This window comes from Citrus sinensis, chromosome 4, assembly GCF_022201045.2.
Source record: "Citrus sinensis cultivar Valencia sweet orange chromosome 4, DVS_A1.0, whole genome shotgun sequence".
NCBI classification, from domain to species: Eukaryota; Viridiplantae; Streptophyta; class Magnoliopsida; order Sapindales; family Rutaceae; genus Citrus; species Citrus sinensis.
In genome coordinates, this window is record NC_068559.1 from 10,889,042 (window position 1) to 10,916,879 (window position 27,838).

The following is a 27,838-nucleotide window of genomic DNA, read 5'->3' on the forward strand; positions in this document are numbered from 1 at the left end:
ATCCAATTCATTTATTTAGTAAATAGAATTGAATTCAACAGAACTAATTTTTTTCAAACCCAAATGCATTTAATTTTAATTGAATCGAATTAAATAAATGAATTCTGACCCAAATAGCCACCCTTAATGTAATCCTCCATTGATTTTCTTGGGTCATTTTTCACCCTAACCAAAAATGTAAGGGGATTTGCAATTTAGTGAGCAGCAGGAGGAGGTTTCTTGTAAGTTTAGGATTAGAATTTGGGCTAACATTTTTAATTTTTAGCATAAATATTTTCTTGTCAATTTTCTAAAACTTAAATAATTTTTAAAATAATAATAAAATGTGGTAGCTAATACCAACGCGGATATCCTCTAGGTTTACCAAACTTGCCCGCTAACTACAGCAGGTTTTGTTTTGTTTTGTTTTATCAAATCTGCTGATTATTACCAGTAGTGGGTGGTCTAAGAGGGCGAGTAGTTGCCGATTTGTAGGAAAAATTGTCAACTCTATCAGCCACTAAACAATCTGATTCGACATTTAAAAAGGAAAATCAATAGTAAATTAAAAATTTTGGCCTTAGATATACTTAAAAGCACGTGTCTTAATCCCTAAAAAATCTTACAAAAATTTGGATAAAGAGATAATCCAAATCATAATTCTAATATAAGAAATTAGTTAATTCTAAATTAGATAGGAGAATAACTTTCATTTAAACTTTAACTAGCAAATCACAGTTCACTTTCATATGTAAGAATTAGTGGTCTAAAATCTAAAATCTAAATATAAATCACGTTGGACCTATTATTTAGGCAAAAATAATCCCCTTAATTTTGGATGTTTAACTTGCTAAGATTAGCAAATAAATTTGGTTATAAGTACGTGCGTCTTATCCCATCGAAATTGTTCACGTTGTGGAGCAACGGACTTAATCAGAACCCATTGCCAGTAGAAATAAAAGATGAAGACGAAAAGAAGTTTGATTCCCTTAGTGGGAATTCTGTTTTGGTGTTGCTGTGGCTTGCTGGTCGATGGGAATGATGGTCCAATGATATACAAAGATCCAAAGCAGCCAGTGGAGGTTAGGGTGAAGGACTTATTGAGCAGAATGACTCTTGCGGAGAAGATTGGGCAGATGACCCAAATTGAAAGGGTTAATGCCACTTTTGATGCGATGAAGAATTACTTCATCGGAAGTGTTTTGAGCGGCGGAGGGAGTGTGCCATCTCCAAATGCAACAGCGCAGCAATGGATTGATATGGTTAATGATATTCAGAGAGGAGCTATGGCAACACGTCTTGGCATCCCAATGATTTATGGAGTTGATGCTGTTCATGGACACAACAACGTGTATAAAGCTACAATTTTCCCACATAATGTCGGCCTTGGAGCCACCAGAGATCCTAATCTTGTTAAGAGAATTGGTGCTGCAACTGCACTTGAAGTTCGAGCAACTGGCATTCCATATGCCTTTGCCCCATGTATCGCGGTTTGCAGAGATCCTAGGTGGGGAAGGTGCTATGAGAGTTACAGTGAGGACGCAAAACTTGTTCAGCAGTTTTCTGTTATCATCTCTGGATTACAAGGAGATGCACCAAGCAAGCAAGTCAAGAAAGGTAGACCTTTTGTTGGTGGAAAGGACAAGGTGGCAGCTTGCGCAAAGCACTATGTTGGGGATGGTGGCACGGTTAATGGCATTAATGAAAATAACACCATTGTCACCACAGAACAACTGTTCGATATTCACATGCCTCCTTACTGGAGTGCGTTGGATCAACGCGTCTCCACTGTTATGATTTCGTATTCCAGTATTAATGGAAAAAAGATGCATGCTAACAAAGAATTGGTTACTGAGTATCTCAAGGAAAGGCTAAAGTTCAAGGTAATTAATTAATTTTCTTGCTTGCATGCATCTATATATTCATCAGTCAATATATAATATATCTATCTATCTATGTATCTGCTTAATTAATTAACTGAAATTAAATTAATTGTTATACTGTCGGTCGATGCACATTATTCAGGGTTTCACCATCTCAGATTGGGAAGGAATTGACAGGATTACATCTCCACCACATTCCAACTACACTTACTCAGTTCAAGAATCAGTTTTGGCTGGCCTTGACATGGTATGTGCAGTGTGTGTGTCAGCGTATTAATTCTTATACTATTAATTAATCCATCCAATATCCCCATGTACGTACAGATCATGGTTCCTTACCTATACCCCGAGTTCATTAATATCCTCACAGATCTGGTGAATAAGAAAGTGATCCCAATGAGGAGAATTAATGATGCTGTTAAGAGGATTTTGAGGGTCAAGTTTGAAATGGGACTTTTTGAGAACCCGTATGCAGATAACAGTTTTGTTAACAAACTTGGTTGCAAGGAACACAGAGAGTTAGCGAGAGAAGCTGTAAGGAAATCGCTTGTGTTACTGAAAAATGGGAAGCAACAATCTCCTCCTGTACTTCCACTTGAAGAGAAATTGCCGAAGATTCTAGTGGCCGGAACACATGCTGACAATTTGGGATATCAATGCGGCGGCTGGACAATTGAGTGGCAAGGAGATAGTGGAAATAACTACACGGAAGGAACTACAATTCTTCGAGCCATTAATGCCACAGTTGACCCAAGCACACAAGTTGTTTTCAGTGAGAGGCCTGACTACAACTTTGTCAAGGACAACAACTTCTCAATTGGCATTGTGGTTGTAGGAGAGGTGCCATATGCTGAAACAAAGGGTGATAACACAAACCTTACACTCCCATGGCCAGCTCCTGATATAATTAACAATGTTTGCAAAGCTACCAAATGCGTGGTTGTGCTTGTATCTGGCCGCCCGCTAGTCATCGAGCCCTATGTTGAGGCCATGGATGCTCTTGTGGCTGCATGGCTTCCTGGAAGTGAAGGACAAGGTGTGGCTGATGCTCTTTTTGGTGATTCTCCTTTCACTGGAAAATTGTCAAGAACATGGTTCAGAAGAATTGATCAAGTACCCATGAACCTTGGTGACCAAAATTATGATCCACTCTTCCCCTTTGGATTTGGTCTTCAGACCGCACCACCCAATGAAAGTTTATTAATTAATTAAAAATTCATCACCTGTATATACATATAATAGTTATTTGTATTTCTATTTTATTTCTAATTAATTAATGCAATAAACTTCATTGAATTAACACTCGGTTCAATTATCAATATACAAGGATTTTACATTTTATACAATATTCCTTGCATTAGTTATCAAATCAAACACAAACAATTCAACTTATCGTTTAAGTGTGCTTAATTATTATTAACTACATGATGAGGCACGTCGGCATAGGGAGATGTAAATATCAGAACTCAAATTGCATGTCTAATGTGTATCCAAGTGCATTAAGATGATCAGCCATGGCTTTGTTCATGCCCGGAGGTCCACATCTCAATATCTGCAGCCAATTCGTAGTCAGTTGTAAATTTAAGGACAGGAATCAAAGATATTGGCCAATCTTTGTGGACTCATAACTTTTAACCAACCAATTCTGCCCCCTTTTTAATTTATTTTCTTAAAAATCAAAAGAAACATTAGTAAACATTAATTTTTAGCATTTATTACTTGAATTCAAATAAATATCGCAGCGGCACAAAATACATTAATAATGTTGAGAAGTGAACCGCAAATATGAAGTTGTGACTATGTGTGATATATTGGCTGTGCAACTTGAAATTATATGATATGTCGGTTGTCTCGAGTAAGGGAGCTAGATGACAGAGCTGTTATGTCAGCAGGAAGAATAAGTTGAGCACGTGATTCAACACGTGCATTACTTATTCAAAACGGCAGATGAAGACAGTGTTTTTCAGGTGATTGCAACACATGTCCCAGAGCTGGTTAAATAGCTGGTAAAGCTGTTGAAAGGCGCAGGAAATTTTTGGGTTTGTTGCTAACAAACCCAGTAACGTTGAGCTGGCTTCTGGTGGTGATTCTAGAAGCTATTCCGTATTGTATATAAAACCTTGAGAGTTGTTATTAGCTTTAATTCGAGAGGGTGACAGTTTCTCAGCATCTTTTGTATTCTGTAAAGGCCAAATTAGTAAAAGTTCGCTCTCCTTTCACAATGGATGTAGGTCACCTAAGTGGTTGAACCACTATAATTCGCTTGTGCCATTTTGTGTGTGTTTTCGGTTCTTTATCTTGATTTGGTTTCGAATTGCTTTAGTGTCTATTTCTTCATCAAGTTTGGGTTGATTATAAACCATTCTTAGGTTACAGAGAATTTTGAGTGGATCTTGGGGAACCAAGATCGGATTCTTTCTGGTTTTGGTCCAACAAATTGGTATCAGAGCCTCCACTACTTTCTTTTAATCTTGGAGATGGGATCAGTTAAGCTTAAGGTGGAAAAGTTTATAGGTGAAAATGACTTTCGCCTATGGAGGCTCATGATGAGAGCCTTGCTGGTACATCAAGGTCTGGATGAAGCTCTTAGTGAGGAATCATCTTCAAAGAAGCCAAGAAAAGTTTCTGATGAAGATCTACCAGATGTGCTGGACAGAGCCCATAGTGCCATAATTTTGAGCCTTGGTGATGGGGTACTCAGAGAAGTTGGTGGTGAGAAAACAACTTCAGGGCTATGGAAGATGCTTGAAGATTTGTATACCAAGAAATCAATGGCTAAGAGATTAGCCACTAAGAAAAAGTTGTATACTCTGCAGATGGAGGAAGGATCTTCAATCTTCGACCACATTGATGCCTTCAATAAGATCATTCTTGATCTTGAAGACATAAATGTAAAGATTGAGGATAAGGACAAGGCCATGATCTTACTGTGTTCATTACCCAGTTCCTATGAGCATCTAGTTGACACACTCATGTATGGGAAACAAACCCTTACAATGATAGATGTGAAAGAAACACTGAGTTCTAAAGTTGCTACAAAGAAAGAATTAAGAGAGGCTGAAGGATTAATGGCAAGAGGAAGGTCATAAAAGAAAGAAAGCTACAAAAGAAAACAAAAAAGATCCAAATCCAGGCCAAAGAATAAGAAATGCTTCCACTGCCACAAGGAAGGCCATTTCAAGAAGGATTGCCCTGAAAGGAAAAATAAATCCAGAGATGTACAAGAGAAGACTGGGGATGCTGTTGTTGCATCAAAAAGTATAGAATCTTATGGCTATGACTCAACTGGGGTTCTCATTGTGACTAATGACCAAACCAGAGGTAAATGGGTCTTAGATTCTGGCTGCTCCTTTCATATGTGCCCTAATAACAATATATTCATTAACTATGAAGCCTATGATGGGGGGTTAGTAGTAATGGGGAATGATGCAATGTGTAAGGTAATTGGGAGAGGCATAATAAGACTAAGAATGTTTGATGGCATGACCAAGGAATTGGTAGATGTGAGGCATGTACCAAACCTAAAAAGGAACTTAATTTCTCTAGGAATGCTTGATAAAATGGGCTGTCTTGTTAAACTTGAATCTGACACCTTAAAAGTAATGAGAGGGTCCATGGTTTAATGAAAGGGAATTTGAACAATGGCTTGTATGTGCTTCAAGGCACTGTTGTCACAGGGGACGTTGGGATCTTAAATCAAAATCTAGATAAAATCATGTTGTGGCACCTGAGGTTAGGTCACATGAGTGAAAAAGGCTTAAGAGAATTATCAAAACAGAGAGTCATAAGTAGTGACAAGATAGAGACTTTGAGGTTTTGAGAAGAATGTTTCCTAGGCAAGTCTTCAAAAGTGAAATTAAGCACAGGGGTCCATAACTCAAAGGGAACTCTAGACTACATTCATGCTGATTTATGGGGGCCTGTACAGACAATATCTTTAGGTGGGGCAAGATATTTCATATCCCTCATTAATGATTTTTCTAGGATGGTTTGAGTTTATGTACTGAAAAGTAAAAAAGATGTACTTGACCAATTCAAGAATTGGAAGACATTGGTTAAAACTCAAACAAGTAGAAAAGTTAGAAGGTTGAGAACTGACAATGGGTTAAAATTTTGCAATAAGAAGTTTGAGGATTTCTGTGCTCAGCATGGCATTGTTAGACACAAAACAGTGAGATACACACCTCAACAAAATGGATTGGCTGAGAGAATGAACAGAACTTTGGTTAATAAAGTAAGATGCATGCTCATTCATTCCAAGTTGCCTATGACATTATGGGCAAAAACATTATCCACAGCTTGCTACATAGTTAACAGGAGTCCATCTTCTGAAATCAACTTTAAAACTCCAATTGAGCTTTGGACTGGCAAACCAGCTGACTACTCAAACATGAGTGTGTTTGGATGCCCTGCATATGCTCACATAAAGCAAGGGAAGCTGGAACCTAGGGCTCTTAAGGTGTGTTTTTGGGATATTTAGAAGGGGTAAAGGGATATAAACTCTGGTGTACTGATTTGAAGCCTCCAAAAGCCATAATCAGTAGGGATGTTGTCTTCAATGAGGCTGAAATGCTCAAACCATCAGAGCTAGAAGAGATAAAAAAACAACCACCATGAGAATAAGGATTAGAAGACTTATTTTGAGGTGGAGCCATTAAATTCAATTGCAAAACAAAAAACCACTTGAATCAGGATCTGAAGCTGAAAGGAATATTTCAAAATCAGAATGTGAATCTAAAGAAGATTAAGATCAAGGTGTTAAAAGTTACCAACTTGTGAGAGATAGGGAAAAGAGAGTTATAAGGCCACCTAAGAAGTATGCATATGTAGACTTAATTGCATTTGCACTGACAGCAGCACATGAACTAGACTCAAATGAACCAAAAACATATTCAGAAGCTGTTAACAGAGATGATTCAGGAAAATGGAAGGCAGCTATGGATGAAGAGATGCAATCATTAATAAAAAATCACACTTAGATTTTGATAAAAAGACCACCAAACAGAAAAGTAGTTGTCTGCAAGTGGATTTACAAGATTAAAGAAGGAATCCCAGGTGTTGAGCCACAAATGTATAAAGCCAGGCTGGTTGCCAAAGGCTTTACACAAAAGGAAGACATGGATTTTACTAAGATTTTTTCCCTAGTGGTAAGACACTCTTCTTTAAGAATCTTGTTGGGATTAGTAGTTGTAAATGGCATGCATCTCGAGCAGATGGATGTCAAGACTGCTTTCCTCCATGGTGAGTTGGATGAAATGATTGTAATGAGACAACCAGATGGGTATGTGAATCCTGAAAAACCTGACTATGTATGCCACCTTAAAAAATCCTTGTATGGACTTAAACAATCCCCAAGACAATGGTACTTGAGGTTTGATAGGTTTATGACAGAGAACAACTTTCAAAGGTGTCCATTTGATTGTTGTGTATATCATAAGGATGTGGAAGATGGCAGTAAGATCTATTTGTTATTATATGTTGATGACATGCTGATAGCCTGTAAACATATGGATCAAATAGATGCTCTGAAGCAGCAACTGAGGGGTTCATTTGAGATGAAGGATCTTGGAGAAGCAAAGAAGATCCTTGGTGTTGAACTGATAAGAAATAGAAAGAATGGTATTTTGGTATTATCACAGCAGAGATACATCAAGAAAGTACTTGAAAGGTTTGAAATGGGAAGATCAAAGCCAATTCTAACTCCACTACCAGCTCATTTCAGATTGTCCTCTCAACAGTGTCCTAAAACTGATGCTGAAAGAGCTGAAATGAGCTCAATTCTATATTCAAGTGCAGTAGGGTGTTTGATGTATGCAATGGTTCTAACCAGGCCTGGCTTGTCCTATGCAGTTAGTGTGGTAAGTAGGTATATGGCTGATCCAGGAAAAGAACATTGGAAGGCTGTGGTATGGATTCTAAGGTATCTTAATGGGACCATGAACTATGGTTTAGCATACAGAGCTGATAAAGGGAAGGAAGTCAGTGTAGAGGGTTTTGTGGATTCTGATTATGCTAGAGACCTGGACAAGAGGAGGTCATTGACTGGGTATCTATTCAAACTGAATGGCTGCACCATAAACTAGAAAGCTTCTTTACAAAGTGTTGTTACTTTGTCAACAACTGAAGTCGAGTACACTGCAGCAGCAGAAGCAATTAAAAAAGCAATCTGGCTTAGAGGAATGGTGACTGATTTGGGGTTTGAGCAGAAGCAAGTTACAGTCCATTGTGATAGTCAGAGTGCTATTTGTTTGAGCAAAAATCAAATACATCACGAGAAGCCCGAACACATTGACATCAAGCTTCACTTTGTCAGGCTAGAAGTATCAAAAGGAGTGGTTAAACTAGTGAAGATTCACACTAATGATAACTTAGCAGATATGCTAACCAAGTCCTTACCAAGTGCCAAGTTTGAGTTCTGTGTGAACTCAGCTAGAATTTGCAGGATCTAAACTGCAGGTGTTGAGTGAAAAGGAAAGATGAGGAGTAACTTATTTGGATTCAAGGTAGAGAATGTTGAGAAATGAACCGCAAATCTAAAGTTGTGACTATGTGTGATATGTCGGTTGTGCAACTTGAAATCAGATGATATGTCGGTTGTCTCGAGTAAGGGAGCTAGATGACAGAGCTGTTATGTCAGCAAGAAGAATAAGTTGAGCATGTGATTCAACACGTGCATAACTTATTCAAAACGGCAGATGAAGACAGCGTTTCTCAGGTGATTGCAACACGTGTCCCAGAGCTGGTTAAATAGCTGGTAAAGCTGTTGAAAGGCACGAGAATTTTCTATGTTTGTTGCTAACAAACCCAGTAACGTTGAGCTGGCTTCTGGTGGTGATTCTAGAAGCTATTTCGTGTTGTATATAAAATCTTGAGAGTTGTTATTAGCTTTAATTCGAGAGGGTGACAATTTCTCAGCATCTTTTGTATTCTGTAAAGGCCAAATTAGTAAAAGCTTGCTCTCCTTTTCACAGTGGATGTAGGTCACCTAAGTGGCTGGACCACTATAATTCTTTTGTACCATTTTGTGTGTATTTTCGGTTCTTTTGTCTTGATTTGGTTTCGAATTGCTTTAGTGTCTATTTCTTCATCAAAGTTTGGGTTGATTATAAACCACTCTTAGGTTACAGAGAATTTTGAGTGGATCTTGGGGAACCAAGATCGGATTCTTTCTGGTTTTGGTCCAACAAATAGCCAATATATTATCGGGTTCAGTTGTAAATTCAATGACAAAAAAAATAAAAAATAAAATGAATGATTGATGCAACGTACCTCATTTTTGTGGACTCAACTTTAACTAACCAATTTGCCCTTTTTTCTTTTTATTTATTTTTTTGAAAATTAAAAGGGATATTAATAATAATTAAATAAACCTGAATATCAGGGGCTGGTGTGGGACAATGCATCTGAATCATTTCCTTGGACACATGACCAATCCCACCATTCCACACTTCAGTGGGCTGAAACAATGTCGGATCACCAGTGAATTGTAATAAATAATTTGACGTTGTTTATTTCAGGGGGGAAAAAAGTTACAAAATCTGAAACATGCATATACAGACCTGGCTCAAAACGTAGTACACTTTGAAACGGTTTGGGAAGTTCGTGGCAAAGCTATCAAGTTCGTCCTGCAAACATTTTTAGAAACTAATTTTAATGCATTTTCATTCACCACCATTCACCAATTCAAATATTATATACATATGCTTATTGACTGCTCCATATACATAATACATTCATTGTACATTCCAGGATTTCAAATTATACTTGGTTTCTAACAATAGGGCGTCACGATTATTAGAATCCCACATCCCTTTTTTATTCTTTTTTTTTTTTAGTAGAAAGACACGATCGCATGGTTAAAAATTGTTGTTGGGTTGTATATGATGATTCCCTATTTCGAACACTAAGAGAGCTTTACAACAAATCAAAAGCAAAATCGCGTGAGCCTATATGGAACTTTGTTACATGAATATAATTCTCGAAAGACAACTTAAAAAAAAAAAGATTATTTCCTATAAAGTAAAATAAAAAAACCTATCAAATTTTTTTTACAAAATAAAAAATAAAAATTCGTCTCAATTTGAATAGATCAAATTTAGTTAAAGTTAAATCTTTTCTAAACTTATAAATTATATCTTTGACGTAGGATGTTGCGTGTCATGAGAATGGTACTTTTTGGAGGCCATAACTCAGTCTATAGGTGTCCGTTCTTGATGTATAATATACCGTTTTGAAATTTGTGTGACGAAATGAACAAAACCCTAAGTCATTCTGCCTGGTGGTCGAGCCGGAAATTCTAATTCTTTTCTAGTTGTTTTCTAGTTTTAAGATTTTTCCTATTTTTCCTGATTCTTCTAGAATTTTTATCTTTTTTTTTGGAACTCGGATTTGAGTGTCGTTTGTTCTTCCTTTTCTTATTTTGATTAGGAGAATTTAATTATCATATTATATTTTGGATTTGCCTATTTTAGTAAATTTACGATATTTAGACTTGTTATAAAAGGACTCAAAACTCTAATTTTATTCATTCAAACTCTATCAGTAAATTCTATAACGTTTTCGCTCTGTAATCTTTTGTAAATATTTTTCTTTTCTGAATTTAGTTATGGATTGTTTATATATATATATATATATATGTATATATATATGATGTATGTATGTATGTATGTATATAACGGACACCCTATTAAACCTAATGCCTTTATAGTGAATTGGGCACTGACTGTATTAAACCATATATCTTAATAGTGTGTTTGTATGGGAAAAAAAAAAGACGCCCACACCTTAGAATATATATATAGAGAGAGAGAGAGTATTGATTTGTTCCTCTAGCGGAGTTTGGAAAAGCTATTAAGGCATATGGTTTAATAGTATAATACCATTAAATTATCAAACTATCTGGCTCATATAGTGTTCCCAGATTTTAACAAATTCAAGATCTTAAAATAGAATATATATATATATGAGAGAGAGAGAGGACGCCTTGGCCTTATAAATTTAAAAAGATAATCAACCATCCACAAACTCAAATTATCTCCACCAACAGAGACATATCCTTACACTTTATGTATTGAATATAGAAGAAAATTTAGCAAGTAGCAACTTAATAATTACCTTCAGAAGAATGTCTCCAACTGTAACATTAGCATAGATGAGATGCACATTGGTCTTGTCTTTAGGGTTCTCTAAAATGGCTCGCGTGAGCTGCAAACATTATAAATATAAGAAAAAATAAATAATAAATATATTGTAAATAAAAATAAAAAATAGTTGCATGCATGAGCAATTCGATATTTACCTGAAACATTGGAGTAATGCCAGTGCCTCCAGCAATCATCCCAAATGCTCGAGCTTGCCCAACTTTATATTTGAGGCGCCCCTTTTGACCATCAATTAATATTTTAAAGTTTTGCTTACATGCTAATATCACCAACAATTAATTATCGACTCTCATGAGCCAAGAATATAATCCTCCATTGTCACTTCATTATAGATGGCTTAGCTGCAATTATTTTCTAAAGGAGATAGATTTTAGGTTTTCTCGTATTATTAGGAGAGGAGTTCATATGCTGATATTATGGTAAATTTAGAAGTTTTTTTTTTTGGTAATTTGTTCACTAGATGGGATTGCCCACCTCTACTTCTACTCAGAACGACTTTTTGAAGACATTTTGGGATAATTTTGTTTTTTTCATGTTATTTTTTTTTCCTTATTAATATTACCTTTTTCATTTATTACAATTTTTTTTAAAAAAATTAAGTATTATAGTATTAGAATTAAGGTGATCTATACTCTCACGTTTTACGTACCTAGTCATAATATATATGAAAAATTAGACTTTGTCATAATGTGTTACTTAGACACTTAATTCTGAATTTCTAGCACATCCAATTCAAATGGCAAAAAGACTTAAAATAGGAATGCTAGCATCTCAAAATTAAATTAAAGGACTTGAAACCTTGGGTCCCTTTACTGGAAGGTATTCTCCTTCATGCATCTCTCTGAAATGGTGAGACATTCTTCCTTTCGGATACATCTGTTCATATGCAGAAAATACTTTATAATTAAATTGATGAAGTATGACTTTTAGAATATCCCAAAAAAAAAAAAAAGAAACGTGGCTCTTTTGAGCTTCATTGTAAATAAGATTTACCTTAACAACTAGTTCAAAGTAACCAATATCAGAATCCAAAGTTATTGGAGTATATGGTCTAATAACTTCATTACCTTCACTGTCTTTCCCCCTGCTCATCAACATATTGAATATATTTTTAAAATTTAATTTTTAAAAAATCTAATAAAATATTGATTATATACAATCAAAGAAAGGGCAGGTTCACGAGACAAATTTTAAATACAATTTTAGACACAAATTTGAAACTCTAAAACTAAAGAATAATAAAGAGACAAGATTCGATGACATGAATTAAGAAATAAAATTCTCTTCTTCTAATTAATATTTTATGATTTGTTCTCTCTCTCTCCTATATCAAGTGATTGGTCTCTAATTTCTCTTCCTACTGTCTTCTTTCTCATCTTCTGTATCTATCTCGTTGCTATAAAATGCCTTATCATACCAAGATAAGCTATCGACACCAAAACAAATTTTCAACCATTGTGCCCATACCTGCTTGGCCTGTGAATAGTATTTGATATGGTCATCCAGCATCCTTAAGCCAAAAGAATCAAATTGTTATACAGTAAGAAAGGAAAAATAGGTAAAAGCAAAGCTCTTGCGATGGGAGAACTTAGAACAGTGGCTGATTAAGCCCTATTAGCAAAATCATGGTGTACAAAATCTAGGTTTTTAGTTTTCATTCTTGAAGATAATCATTGAAAATAAACCTCGATGGGTACTAATTACATTTAAAAAAATACAAATTACAGGCTTCTCCGTTGTTACAAATAAAAGATCTAGTCTATACTTTAGATTTTTACGTAAAATCTACAACATATAATACGATCGACACTTATTTAAGTGAAACTATTCTTTTAAATTTATTTCGAAGTAAAATGAAACCACGATTTTGGTGGTTATGTCATGTTTTTAGTTTGGCTTTTCATGGCCCGAAGGGTGATTACACAGTAGAAAGAGAAAGATGGAAGAGATGAGAGATAAAACATAAAAACCGAGAAGTGAGGATAGAGAGGTGAAAAATAAAATATTAAATTAAAAAATATTAATATTTCATCAAATCTTGGTCTTTATTTATTCTTTAATCCAAGAGTTTAAAATTTGTGTTTGAAAATTGTGTCTCTTAAACCTGCCCTATTAAAGAGTTAATAAATTAATTACCTGCAAAGTATATGTTGTCCAACAGGAAGACCCAATATTGAAGTGGATTTTGGAAGTGCAAATCTGAACTTTGCAGTATTATGACTGATTGGTGTTCTTTTAGTAAGTTTGAATTCTTTGAAATTCTCAGGGTCTAAGCTGCCTGAAAAAAATTAAATTCTCTTTCAAAGAACAATTCAATTTTATAATTAAAAGAAAAAAAAAGTGATATAATATACAAAATTATCTGACCTCTGGATTTTTTGATAGAACAAAGATAGACAACAATTGTGATGATCATTGCAGCAACCGCAACCAAAAGTCCAAAAAACGCAGCTTGAGAAACTTGCATTTGCATGAAATCCTTTTTCAACAATTCAAAGTTCAACATTTTTCCAAAGATTAAATAGAAGGAAGGGATATTTCTACATTACAATTGCTAGGTTATATATAATATATTGTCTTATTTTATGCTTTACTTGTTCCTCTCAACTTTTTATTATTCTCTTTTATGCATTTAAAGCATTCAAATATGAGTAGCTAACAAGGAAGAGATCAAGTAAATATGCATCCATATGGCTTTATTTTTATGGACCACAAATCAAACTAATAAGTGCATGTTTCATGTGATGGAATTAGGATGCAAGCTTTATGAACCACAATCAAATTTAAGATTTTTGGCTTTACTAATGGATATAAGATGCAATTAAAAAAAAATAAAAATTTCAAAATTAATAAGACAAATATTATTTAATAGTCATGTCAATTGAGATCTAGATTCGAACAAAGAAAGAAATGGAGTAGAATGTAATTCAGATGAGCAATATTCTAAAAGAAATTGCGTATTATGTCCCTAGTAATATATTAAGATTAACGATTGTAAAATTCAGATGTCCAGACTAAAATTTCATTAAACTAAAGAAACTAAAGAAATTTCTTTAAATTTGTATTAAATTTTGGGGATTACATACAATGGCAGAGAAGCTCTGGTCTGGATTTCAATCAATACCTGATGTCCGGACTTGAGCCTCATTCATTATATATTTAAATAATATGTTTTTTTAATAAAAATATGAATGATTTTTTAAAAAAAAATAAAAAGTTGTATGGTTCTAATTATGTTAAAAAGCATTTTATGAAAATAAATATTACATGCATTCAAATTCTATGATAAGTCAAAACAAGTACTTTACTTTAATTATTTAGTCGTAATTATCAAGTTGTCATTGTGAGATAGTGTGTGTGTGTGTGAAGACAATTGAATTACGTACTGTTTTCAAATCAGGAAGCAAAATTGACAATTACACCTTTGGATTAAAAGATATTCCTATAAACAATCGAATACAAATTTAAATTAAAACATGTTCTTATAAATTATTTTATTGTTAAATTTAGGGATGACAAAAAGACTTGGGCCAGCTGGACCCCACGTACAAGGACTCAGGCTTCGGCTTCTAATGTGCACTTGTGCAGACACAAATAGGGTTTGGTCAAGAATAGAGTCTTTCATTAATTTTTTATGCCCCAAACACTTTATTCTCCTGAAAAGTTTCTTTATGCACCTATAACTTGCTTCGACTCAACAAATTTCTTTATTGATCCCTACAAATTTTGTACTCATTTTTGTCGACATTACCATTTTCCCATCTTTCTTTTTAAAAAAACGACAGAAGAGGATAACTACATGCTTAAGTTTGGCGAAATATCCAGGCAGATCCTTCACATTTCAATAAAAAAATCAACTTCTCTTGACCAACATACTCTTTAAATATCGTAGATAAAAATTTGACTTTAAATTTTTTATTAAATACAAATTTAATATAAATAATTTAACCTATCTAGTAGACTGACATTATTAAAATAGTCTTAATATCTAAAATAATTTCTTTATATATTTTATTTATTTTAAATAAATCTTTGGGTTAAGTAGATTTTACAATTAATAAAATATATCTCAAGTATTAATTTAACATTTTTATATTTAAATTTTAATATTATGTTTCTATTTATTATAAATTTTATTTTTAAATACTGAATGATTTGTAATAGATTGTAAAATATTTTAAAAAAATTTAAATATCAAGATTATTTTAAAATGTATATATATTATATTTATTTTTTAATATATTTCTATTTATTATAAAATATTGAAGTAAACTTTTTGGATAATAGAGCAACATGGTAAAAAAAGAGTTTTAGTATTATTTATTGAATACATAACGGCCTATATGAGTATTTTCCCAAACCTATCTTTTTTTCTAAAAAAATAAAGGGTGATGATAGTTCCATCCCACTTTTTATATAATAGACCCCACTTTTGTCTTTTTCTTTTTGTTGCATTTACAATTTTATCCTCAAAAATTGCTTCATTCTTTTTAGAATTTCAGCCTACAATAAATTGGCAACCACCGATGGCATTGATCTCTTCCATGAGATAAAATTTCCTCCATTGGGAGAGATAAAATGTCCTCCATTGGAAATGGACGTGAGCTTTCATGGCAAGTGAAAAATTTGTTTCATTTAAATTTCTATACCAGTCAGAGTGAAAAGGAAGAGCAAAAAGTAATTCACTGACAATAAATTACAAATCATTTGCAAACACATTTACAGATGCATTTAAAGTAACTGGGGTTGGCAAATTATTCAATTCAAGTTGGATATCCAGTTTAATTAGATTGGATAATATCCATCCAAAAGCCTTTTAGATATGAATATCGATATTTTTTTTAAAATATTCAACTAGATATTGAATGGATATAGATATTAAATGGATATACAATATCCAATTCATTCATCCAATTAGGTTAAAAATTTATATTTCATAAAATTAGAATAAAGTTAAAAATTATATTCGGCATAATCCATCAACTTGAATTTCATTTCCCCTTCCGTATTTTCAATTTAGAAAACCCTAGTTTTGCTCTCTTCAATTCACAAGCCAGATGCTTGTCACTCGTCGGCCACTAATATCAGTCTGTTTGGTCATCTCTAGTCAGCCATTCATATCATTAGTCCTCACATGTTCCCGGGCTATTGATATTAGTTTATTCACAACTCTACTCTTTCCTCTTCAATATTACAACTACTTCTCCTTCTAATTTAAGTTATCTTTCTTCATCTTCCTCAATTGCTTTTATTTGTGAGTGCACAACTTGATGAAAATTAGATTTAAAATATTTCATAAACAAGATTTTGGTCAATATTGTGAGTACATGGTTTGATGTCCCATGCTAAGCCTCTGACAAAATTCAAAAGTAATAAACTAAAGCTATATCGAGAGAAATAAAGAAGGGGGAAGTTAAATTTAGAGTGAGAAAGAAGAAATTGAGATGAAGTGTTGGATTTTTTTGAAGAAAAAGAAATACAGAAGATTATTTATGTGTCAGTAGTAGGAAGCTTGATGTATGTTTAGGTTTATACGCAACTGGATAGTGCGTACATTACTGGGATGTTGGGTAGATATCTAAGTAATCTAAGAGTAGACCATTGGAAAATAGCCAAACAAGTCTTACAGTACTTACAGAAAACAAAAGACTACATACTCACATATTGGAGGTCATATCAGCTTCAGATCGTTAGGTGTACTAACCCTGATTTTGCTGGATGCGAAGATAGTATGAAATTCACTTTGAGTTATATCTATCTACTAGCGGGGCTGCTGTCTCTTGGAAGAATGCTAAACAATCTCTTATAACTTCTTTTCTTATAACAATAGAGTTCATAGCATTTTATGGGGCAGCCAATCATGGAATTTAGCTACAGAATTTTTTCACGAGGCTGCGTACAGTAGATGATGCTGATAAACCACTCAAATTATTTTGTGACAATAAGTCAGCGGTGCTAGCTCGACAAAGTCAAAGCATATAGACATCAGATTCCTTGTTGTTAAAGAAAGAGTTCATAGTGGATAGTTGTTTATGGATCACATAGGCACAAACTACATGATTGCGGATCCGCTTACTAAGGGATTGCCACCCAAGATGTTTCATGAGTACACTGCCCATGTGGGCGTCATTTCATTAAAAGATATTCAGCTTTAGCAGGATTTTGTATCTTTAGATGCTCTTATACTTTAGACTTTTTTCAGTTATTTCAGTTTATGGATATTTCGGGTTATTTTCTATATAAATAAAGTATTGATTTATTCACACTCTAATTTTAATACGATTTAATCTTACTAAGGTTTAAGGTGGACTAGTTGGAAATAGGTATGTTAAGATCATATTTCATGAAATTTTCATGCTATACATCCACATATGATCCATGTCATTCAGTTATATTGGTATAGTGACAATTAATAGGTCGAGTTACGATAGTTGTAGCAAATGTCGCTTTGATCCTATGTTGGTATGATTGATAGACCGAATTTGTTATAAATACATTTTGATAATAACAGTAAGGTTGAGCTCATACGGTTATTTTTCCAAAGTATAACTATCAAGTTACACATATAGTTCACAAGTGAGAGATTGTTGGATTTTTTTTAAGTGATTATACATTTTTCCAACGCTGGATTTATATGTGAATAATTATATGTTGTAAACTATCATATAGGGTTAAGCCCAATTAAAAGTGATCTATTAAGGTTTTCGATAATATGGACTTTGATGTATCTAATATGGCGTGTAGAGACTATAGGTATTTCTATTTCATACTTAAGCCCACTTAAGGCGCTTACCAATCCTCCCAAAAGCTTAAGCTGTTAGGAGGGGCGCTACTTTATACTTAAGAGCACCCGGACGACCAGGTAACGTCTACACGTTTAGTGCCACATCACCCACATGCGTGGGGCAGGAGTCACCACAAGGGTGCGGGCCCCTAGCACACGTAGTCTGGGATATATATTAAGCCCATTCCTCCCCCGAGGCTCGAACCCTGGATGGCTCTGATACCAGTATGATGTAGGATCGAAGGATGGATGTGCTTTCGTTGGAAATCAATTATTAAGAATTTGATTTAAACAATTATTATGATCGGGACGGCTTTATCAAATTTTAGTAGTCAAATTTTAGATATTTGAAGTACGTGACTCGTTTACCGACAGTGCAGACCAGACTAGCGCCTATTCAAGATCGCCTCTGGAATTTACGTCGTCGGATTCCCGTCGATATACTCAAATATTTTTACCAACTTTAAATATTAGGTTCTTTAAGCAAACCTAGCAACAACATACATCTAAAGGCTCATACACAGTACCAGATCTGGATCCCAGAAATGGTGCTCTGAAGGAATGGAGGGAGAAGAGAAAGATACAACTGAGGATTGAGATCTGGTCTCGTTGCCTCAGAGGAACGTAACAGTTGTATGGCAGATCTGATATAGACCAGTCTGCAAAGCATGCATAAAATTTTAAATGCTTTAAAGTAAACTGCGGAAATTTAAATGCTTTAAATTAAATTGCAGAAATTTAAACATACAGAAATTTAAATTTATTACAATCTTTAAAAGAAAGGAATTGCAAATCTTACATGTTTCTTTGGAAGAAAAGTCTTTTTAGAAGAATGGGAAATTAATCGTGAAGACAAGGAACTATTCTGTAAACAGAAAAATTTCCTCGATGCCTTCGGATTCCTGATTCCCAGAGAGAGAGAGAGAGAGAAATGAAAATAGAGAGAGAGAGAGAGAGGGATTGGAAAAAATCTGAGGAGTCTAAGTCTTCCTCTAGATTAAATACAAAATGAGTTCTAAATTGTAGACTGTAGCGGAGCTGTAGCATACAGTAATCTTTGGAACTCTCCACTATAGACTGTAGCGGAGCTGTAGCGAGCAGTAATCTTTGGAACTCTCTACTATAGACTGGAGCTGTAGCAAACAGTAATCTTTGGACAAAAGTATACAGGCTTTAAAATACAAGTATAACACGGGTGAAGAGACATGTGCGCTCTCACTTGTGTCCAGGGGACCACCCGAAGATGCATACATATAAAAATTCAAAAGAACATACGATTGGAAAATACAAAATGAATATTTACTTCTCTTTTTTTTTGAATTCTTACTACAACTATTTACAATGCTTTATTGGAGAGAAAATTCCAAAACAATCGTCTTCATTTTCATCTCCAAGTGAAATGAATGGCTCTTCTTCTTCGTCTTCATCTTTAGAGGAGTCTGCCACCGAGGACTTTGACCTAGAGGTAAGGAGCTGCTCCATAACTTTAAAGTATTCATCTTCAGTTTTGGCACTGGCCAAAAGAGATTGGGCTTTGGATTTTTGTGTAAGAAAGGTCTGTTGCGCTTTGGAACCTTTTATGGTTGGTTATAGAAAGCCTTTGGAACAGAGCCAATTTCTGATGAGGGTGTCAGTTAGTTTGGTCTGTTCGTCAAATTTTGACCACCATTTTACTTTGAACGTTCTTTGAATAATAAGTTGGGTTTCTTGGGTATGAAATCTAAAATTCCACATCCATACCCATGGTAGGAAGAAATTTGTACAGAAACAAAGAAAAAGAGGAAAGATTTTCTCTGATTCAGAAGGGATATAATGGGCTTTGAAGAGGTTTAGACAAAGGGTGGCATTTGGAGTTAGAATTTGGGGTATTGGGCCAAAGAAGTTCCACCATTGTTGAAACCAATTTAGAAGGCTTTGGACAGTTATTTTTGAATTAAAGAATAATAATCATGAATGGGATTTCTTTGGGTTTTGTATGAAGAATGTGTTAAACCAGGCTTGTTGATAATCCCAATAGGAATAGGTCAAACAGTGTGGTAAACGCATTTGAAAATTTGGGAGAAAGATTTAAATTTGTGAAGTTGATCACCCCACTGGTTTGGGCTCAAGACTTTTAGGATAGTAGCCGTAGAGTAAGCTGGCTCTGAATGGGTTTCACTGAGAAAGAAATGTTTGAATTTTACTGACTCAGTGGCTTCTAAAATGCTTTGATAATAAGACTGGGGTTTTGTCAAATCCCATAGTTTGAAAAACCAGCCTTTGGGAAAAAACTTTGAAATAGGTTGAAAAGGATCAGTATGGTAAAAATCATCTTCCATTGTTAAAATGTTTTGGAAATGGGTTTTATCATACCAATCGAAAGTTTTCTTTGAAGGTGTTGGTTGGGAAAGAACAATCTGAGAAGATGAACTTTCACCAGAGAGAACAACATTTGAGAAGAGGGTTTTGAAATCTCTTTGGAAATTGTTTTTTCTTTTTCAATTTCTTCTTGAGGAGAAATTTGGCTTTGGGAAAAACTTTGTAAAGCGAGCATAAGCTCAGGGGATTTAGAAATGGATTTCATCCATTGATTTACCTGCTCATGAGTGGTAAGGGCTTTAGACTTTGATTCTTAATCTTCAATCATGTCAATCCATGATTTAATTGGCATGGCAGATGAGAGTAATTTTTCTTTAGGTGGAGAGGTTTGAGAATCTTTGGAAGGTGTCTGGGGCACAGCGTCTTTGAGGATCCTTTTCCCTTTGTCTTTTCTTTTAGGCGGCATTTATCTGTTTTGGAGAAATTCCTTAGTTAGAAAATCAGGGACAGAATTTGTATCACCTTTAATGAGTTCAATATCAAAATCAAAAATACTTAAAATAGCTTGCCATCGTGCAAAAATCTGTTTTGACGCAATGTTTTGAACATCCTTTTCTAAAACATGTTTTGCAGCTTTGCAATCAATTCTAAGTAAGAATTTTTTATTTAGCAAATCACTTTGGAATTTAGAAATGCATAAAACAATTGAAAGAATTTCTTTTTTAATAGTAAAATAATTTTTCTGGCATTCATTCCAATGTGCAGATACATATTGTACTATCTGTTCTTTATCATTTTCTTTTTGTTTTAATATACCTCCATATCCTAAATTAGATGCATCAGTTTCAACGATTTTAGGTAATGCAGGGTTTGCAAGATATAAACATGGAATTCTTTTAACAGAATTCTTTATGAGCTTAACTACTTTGGTATGTTCATCAGTCCAAGCAATATGATTTTTCTTTAATCAATCATGCAAAGGCTTGGACATTCTATTGATATTGGGACAGAAATCGAAAACATAATTCAGGCTTCCTAGAAATCTTTGTAATTGAGTTTTATCTAGGATTTTATCTGGGAATTTGTCTGCAAAGACAAGAGAACGCTCGATAGGAGTAATGGTTCCTTTGGAAATGTGACGACCTAGGAACCTGATTCTTGTTTAAAACAAGAAAACTTTGGAACTAGAAATAGCTAGTCCAGCTTTCCTAGTGGCCGAGTAAAAAGTCTACAAGTAATAGGGCTACTTTGGAAAGAATTTCCTCATCAAGGCCAAGCTCATGGAGCTTTCTGTTCATTCTGCAAAATTTTACAGTGTGGCCTTTCATTCCACATTTGTAACATGTGGCTTCTTTGTAGTTGAAAGGGGTTTTTGTTTTGGCTTTAAACTCTTTCTTTTTAGATAAACTGGGCTTCTTATAAGGCCTTAAGGGTTTCTTATAAGAAGATTCTCTAAAATTCCGGAATGATTTCCTCTGGCTTTTGGATTTGTAATGTCTCTTGTGAGGTCTGGAAGAACACTCACCATTACATTCTTTGGAGATGGAAGTTTTAAAGGGGTCATAATTGAATTGTTTACAGAAACTACCAAGTTCTTGCTTAGACCTTCTAAGCTCCCATTTAAGTTGTTTCTGTAATTTCAAATCTTGACAGATCTTTAAACCTTCCTTATTGACAAAGCTAACTAACTCACCATAAGTGAGTTCATCATAAGGAATACGGTTATCATACAAGGCTTTAATGGAATTTCTAACCTTTTCTCCTAAGAGGGTTGGTAAACCTGCAAGGAATTTCTCCTTCCAAGTTATATGATTTGGAGATTATTGGTATCAGAGCCAAGATACCATTATAACACTGGTATCAGAGGTATCAGAGCCAAGGGGAGGATAGTGTATTACAGTAAAGAGTTTCTATGTTTAAAGACTTGTGTTTTATTTAATTCTGTTTGTATGGTGAATTCTTTACTGGTAGTAAGTCCCGTTTTAGGATAAGGATTTCCGCTTAGGGCAGTAAAACAATACCTGTAGCCATATTAGCAGAACTTAGAAAAGAACATAACTTTTAACCATGGATCCTCTGCTCTGTAGGGCGTCGTCCTTTTCTAGCTCTTCTTCCGGGAAGACTAGTGATTCAAAGCATGTTGTGAGTTCAGAAGAATTCATTATTGAGAACTTTGATAAAGCAATTGATTGTTGGGAACTTCCAAAAATTTCCAAAGAAAAAATTTACAAAACAAAAAAAGCTTGATTTTCTAAAGAATAATTATGTCATAAAAACCGAAGAACGTGACATAACTCTTTCAGAACCATTTCAAACAATTCATTTGTTTGCAGAAAAGTCTTTAAAGAAATTAAGAGAAAAGAATTTTAATTACATTCACATTGGTTTAATTCAAGTAGGAATAAAACCTTTGACTAAAGAAGGCCTTGATACTTCCATCCTCGCTGTCTTAAGAGATGGGCGATTCATCGCTTTTGATTATTCATTGCTAAGTAGCATCGAATCCAGTCTTTGTAAAGGTCCGATTTCCTTTGATTGCTATCCACACATAACAATTTCTCTTAAAGACAAAAACATTTTGAAAAGCATGATTTTACAAATCAAAACACATAATTATAATATGATTAAGGGATCTGTCCCAGTTGCTTTAATTTTCAAAATTTCATACAAAGCCATGATCTCTGCGTTTAGTACGCAACATAAATTCCACTTAAAAAGAGATGAAACTCTTCTCTTGCAGACTGACCTTTCTAAAGCCAACACTGTTATTCCAAAACCGATCCAATGGAAAGATGTCAATCTTCCAGAAGAATGGATTCTTGAAGGAGCCGCTCCACCAGCGATTCCAAAACAACTTGAGCCTAATACAGAGTTACAGAACATGACTCAGTATTCCGATGGTAAAGTCAAATTATCTTTCAGAAGAACTGTTTCATCCAAATTTTCTGATAAAGAGTCGTGCTCAAGCATTCCTTCACTGGAAAGGAAATTTACAAATGTCCCCTTAGTTATAAATCTTCCTTTCCAATCTGTGAAAAGTCAACCCAGGTTTTTAACCTCAGATATTCCTAGTACCTCTATTCGCTCGGTTGACTATGCCACTAGTATTCCACATCCAATTTATACTAGCAGTCAACATGAACAAAAACAGGAAGAGAAGGAACCTTCTCCTCCAACTTCCCCTACTTTTTCTGCCATCACAAAAAACGTTATAAATGTTATTGAAAAGAGTTTTGAACTTGATAAAAATCTTCTCCATAATGATTTTATTCAGATAATAATAAAGAAAAAAGATTTTGGTTTTTCAAACATTTTTTAAACCACAGAAAAGAAATCCAGCAAATTTATTATGAATTTGTGAATCTTCATCAAGTTCATATATTGTTTTTTGATTGGTTCGAGATATATTCTTCTGAAAACAACATTTCTTATCCTTTTAAAGAGTCAAACCCTATTACTATTAGGAAGAAAATTCCTGAGTGGAAACTTTTTGATAGTGATAGAACCATAGAATCTGAGCATCCACCTCTTCGGAGTTTAACCGTTGAACACGGTGAACCTCCTGTCCAAATTAGAGCCTCACCGTATAAAATCTCTAAACCTAATGACTCTAATGCTAATTTAAGTAGTATTATTCAACAGAATAATTTCTGTAATACTAACTTAAATACAATAGGAAAACAACTGACTAGGTTAAAAAACTAACTCCAGAAGATTATTGTATGCTACAGCTCCGCTACAGTCTACAATTTAATCTTTGGAACTCTCCAGATCTGGTACTGTGTATGAGCCTTTAGATGTATGTTATTGCTAGGCTTGCTTAAAGAACCTAATATTTGAAGTTGGAAAAAATATTTGGGCCAAAGAAGTTCCACCATTGTTGAAACCAGTTTTGAAGGCTTTGGACAGTTATTTTTGAATTAAAGAAGAATAACCATGAATGGGATTTCTTTGGGTTTTGTATGAAGAATGTGTTAAAGCAGGCTTGTTGATAATCCCAATAGGAATAGGTCAAACAGTGTGGTAAACGCATTTGAAAATTTGGGAGAAAGATTTAAATTTGTGAAGTTGATCACCCCACTGGTTTGGGCTCAAGACTTTTAGGATAGTAGCCGTAGAGTAAGCCGGCTCTGAATGGGTTTCACTGTGAAAGAAATGATTAAATTTTACTGACTCAGTGGCTTCTAAAATGCTTTGATAATAAGACTGGGATTTTGTCAAATCCCATGGTTTGAAAAACCAGCCTTTGGAAAAAAACTTTGAAATAGCTTGAAAAGGATCAGTGTGGAAAAAACCATCTTCCATTGTTAAAATGTTTTAGAAATGGGTTTTATCATACCAATCGGAAGTTTTCTTTGAAGGTGTTGGTTGGGAAAGAACAATCTCAGAAGATGAACTTTCACCAGAGAGAACAACGTTTGAGAAGAGGGTTTTGAAATCACTTTGGAAATTGGTTTTTCTTTTTCAATTTCTTCTTTAGGAGAAATTTGGCTTTGGGAAAAACTTTGTAAAGCGAGCATAAGCTCAGGGGATTTAGAAATGGATTTCATCCATTGATTTACCTGCTCATGAGTGGTAAGGGCTTTAGACTTTGATTCTTCATCTTCAATCATGTCAATCCATGATTTAATTGGCATGGCAGATGAGAGTAATTTTTCTTTAGGTGGAGAGGTTTGAGAATCTTTGGAAGGTGTCTGGGGCACAGGGTCTTTGAGGATCCCTTTCCCTTTGTCTTTTCTTTTAGGCGGCATTTATCTGTTTTGGAGAAATTCACTAGTTAGAAAATCAGGGACAGAATTTGTATCACCTTTAATGAATTCAATATGAAAATAAAAAATACTTAAAATAGCTTGCCATCATGCAAAAATCTGTTTTGACGCAATGTTTTGAACATCCTTTTCTAAAACATGTTTTGCAGCTTTGCAATCAATTCTAAGTAAGAATTTTTGATTTAGCAAATCACTTTGGAATTTAGAAATGCATAAAACAATTGAAAGAATTTCTTTTTTGATAGTAGAATAATTTTTCTGGCATTCATTCCAATGTGTAGATACATATTGTACTATATGTTCTTTATCATTTTCTTTTTGTTTTAATATACCTCCATATCCTAAATTAGATGCATCAGTTTCAACGATTTTAGGTAATGCAGGGTTTGCAAGATATAAACATGGAATGCTTTTAATAGAATTCTTTATGAGCTTAACTACTTTGGTATGTTCATCAGTCCAAGCAACAGGATTTTTTTTTAATCTATCATGCAAAGGTTTGGATATTCTATTGATATTGGGACAGAAATCGAGAACATAATTTAGGCTTCCTAGAAATCTTTGTAATTGAGTTTTATCTAGGATTTTATCTGGGAATTTGTCTGCAAAGACAAGAGAACGCTCGATAGGAGTAATGGTTCCTTTGGAAATGTGACGACCTAGGAACCTGATTCTTGTTTAAAACAAGGAAACTTTGGAACTAGAAATAGCTAGTCCAGCTTTCCTAGTGGCCAAGTAAAAAGTCTTTAAATGTTTGAAATGCTGGTCGATGGTTTGAGAAAAAATCAAAACATCATCTATATAAACAATGCAAAACTCAGAGTAAGGGTTATAGATATCATTCATGATTCTTTGAAATTCTGAGGGTGCGTTTTTTAAACCAAATGGCATGACAGTCCACTCATACTGTCCAAAAGGAACAGTAAAAACAGTTTTGTAACGGTCATTAGGATGGATTTGAATTTGCCAAAAACCCGACTTCATGTCAAATTTTGAAAATATGAAAGCAGAATGCAGTTTTTGAAGCAAATCCTTTTTATTAGGTATTGGGTACCTAATTCATGTTAATGCTTTATTAAGGGGTTTATAATTAATAACCAGTCTTGGTGTTCCTCTTTCAATTTCAGAATTTTTGATTACATAAAAAGCAGCACAAGACCATGGGGATTTAGATTTCACAATGAGTCCTTTAGACTCTAAATCTTTGATCTCATTTTTACAATGTTATTCCAAATCCATGTTCATTTGAATTGGACGGGCTTTAGTGGGAATTTGTCTTTCATCAAAAGAATTTTCATAAGGTAAATCTACCAAGTGTTGTTTTCTATTCTAAAAAGCAGAAGGTAGATCAGCACAAATTTCCTTTTCAATGAGAGCTTTGAAATCGGAAATTTTCCTTTTTATGAAATCACTTTGTAATTTGCTCTCAATTCTTTTTAAACTTAAATCCTTTTGTAAAAACATTACATCATTTTGTCTTGATCTGAGAAGATTATTGATTTGATTCTGATAAACAGAACAAGCTTTAACAATATTCAAATTCCTTGTTTTTGGCTTTTCAATAAATGGGAAAACAAATTTTTTGTTTTTTACTTTGAAAGATATACTATTGTAATTGACAGTATAGGGAGTAATAAGATTTATAAAAGGGGTTCCCAAAATGACAGCATGGTGTATGTCGTTGGTAAGAACAAAAAAAGTTCTAAATTCAAAACCATTGTTATGAATTGTAGCTTCAACTTTAGAATTAACTTTAAGTATTGAATTATTGGCGGCAGAAAGTCTTTCTTTTGTTTTCTCATGAAATCTTTTGGGGACAATATCCTCTCTTATGCAATTCAAATCGGCACCAGTGTCAAAAAGGGCAATGGCGTCAATTGCAAAATTATTAGAAAAAATTAAGGTAATTTTAATTAAATATTTTCTCGTAGTGATTTATTTTAAAACAAATAGAAAATGATTAGGTACAGACTCAATGTTTTCTAGGTTTTGATCATTTTTATCACCATTATCAGAATTGGATTCATTATCCGAATTATCTTGTAATTGCTTTTGTAAAAGAAGTTGGATAGTTTGAGAATCATTCTTTTACTTTTCCTTTAACTCTTTTATCTCAAGTTTAATGTCTTTAATTTCTTTATGAAGATCTTGGATATTGGGGGTTGTCTTCTTTGTTTTCATTTTGTCCAAAATTTCAGTAAGATCATAAGAACTCTTTTTAACAATTGGAATTTTAGAAGTCTCTGCTTTATTAAAATCCAGAGTTTTTAAAAGCTTATCAAGGTACTCTTTTTGAAGATTTAGATCAGAAATATGCTTTACAAGCTCAAGAAAGGTTTCTTGATCTTTAGTCAAAACATTAATTTTCTTTAAATACGAATCGGATTCAGAATCACTACTGCTAGATGCAGAGGTATCTGAGTCAATAAGCTCATCGACCTGAAGAGGGTCACTATCTCCCGACATGAAAGACTCAGAATCAGAAGACTCTATAAGTAAAGGGGCTACTTTGGAAAGAATTTCCTCATCAAGGCCAAGCTCATGGAGCTTTCTATTCATTCTGCAAAATTTTGCAGTGTGGCCTTTTATTCCACATTTGTAACATGTGGCTTCTTTGTAGTTGAAAGGGGTTTTGGTTTTGGCTTTAAACTCTTTCTTTTTAGAGAAACTGGGCTTCTTATAAGGCTTTAAGGGTTTCTTATAAGAAGATTCTCTAAAATTCCGGAATGATTTCCTCTGGCTTTTGGATTTGTAATGTCTCTTGTGAGGTCTGGAAGAACACTCACCATTAAATTCTTTGGAGATGGAAGTTTTAAAGGGGTCATAATTGAATTGTTTACAGAAACTACCAAGTTCTTGCTTAGACCTTCTAAGCTCCCATTTAAGTCGTTTATGTAATTTCAAATCTTGACAGATCTTTAAACCTTCCTTATTGACAAAGCTAACTAACTCACCATAAGTGAG

At 34.1% G+C, this 27,838-nt stretch overlaps 2 protein-coding genes across 3 annotated transcripts; one reads left to right on the forward strand and one right to left on the reverse strand.

Moving 5' to 3' along the window:
* The first annotated feature begins 959 nt into the window (after positions 1–959).
* Positions 960–3,148, forward strand: LOC102608939 (uncharacterized). The gene is made up of 3 exons (XM_006485503.2): positions 960–1,862; positions 2,005–2,109; positions 2,187–3,148. Exons 1-3 carry the CDS (start codon positions 1,029–1,031, stop codon positions 3,072–3,074), a joined length of 1,827 nt encoding a protein of 608 aa, XP_006485566.2. The 5' UTR covers positions 960–1,028; the 3' UTR covers positions 3,075–3,148.
* LOC102609223 (NADH--cytochrome b5 reductase 1-like) lies at positions 3,136–13,540 on the reverse strand. Of its 2 annotated transcripts, none has more exons than XM_006485504.4 (9): positions 13,391–13,540; positions 13,160–13,301; positions 12,017–12,107; positions 11,822–11,899; positions 11,161–11,241; positions 10,977–11,066; positions 9,422–9,487; positions 9,233–9,319; positions 3,136–3,414 (listed from the first exon to the last, which is right to left on the reverse strand). In XM_006485504.4, exons 1-9 carry the CDS (start codon positions 13,527–13,529, stop codon positions 3,322–3,324), a joined length of 867 nt encoding a protein of 288 aa, XP_006485567.3. In that variant the 5' UTR covers positions 13,530–13,540; the 3' UTR covers positions 3,136–3,321. The 2 variants fall into 2 exon arrangements, with proteins under 2 accessions (XP_006485567.3, XP_024956393.1); XM_025100625.2 differs by lacking the exon at positions 13,391–13,540 and adding an exon at positions 12,491–12,533 and having other exon boundaries at positions 13,160–13,291.
* Between the last annotated feature and the right edge of the window lie 14,298 nt (positions 13,541–27,838).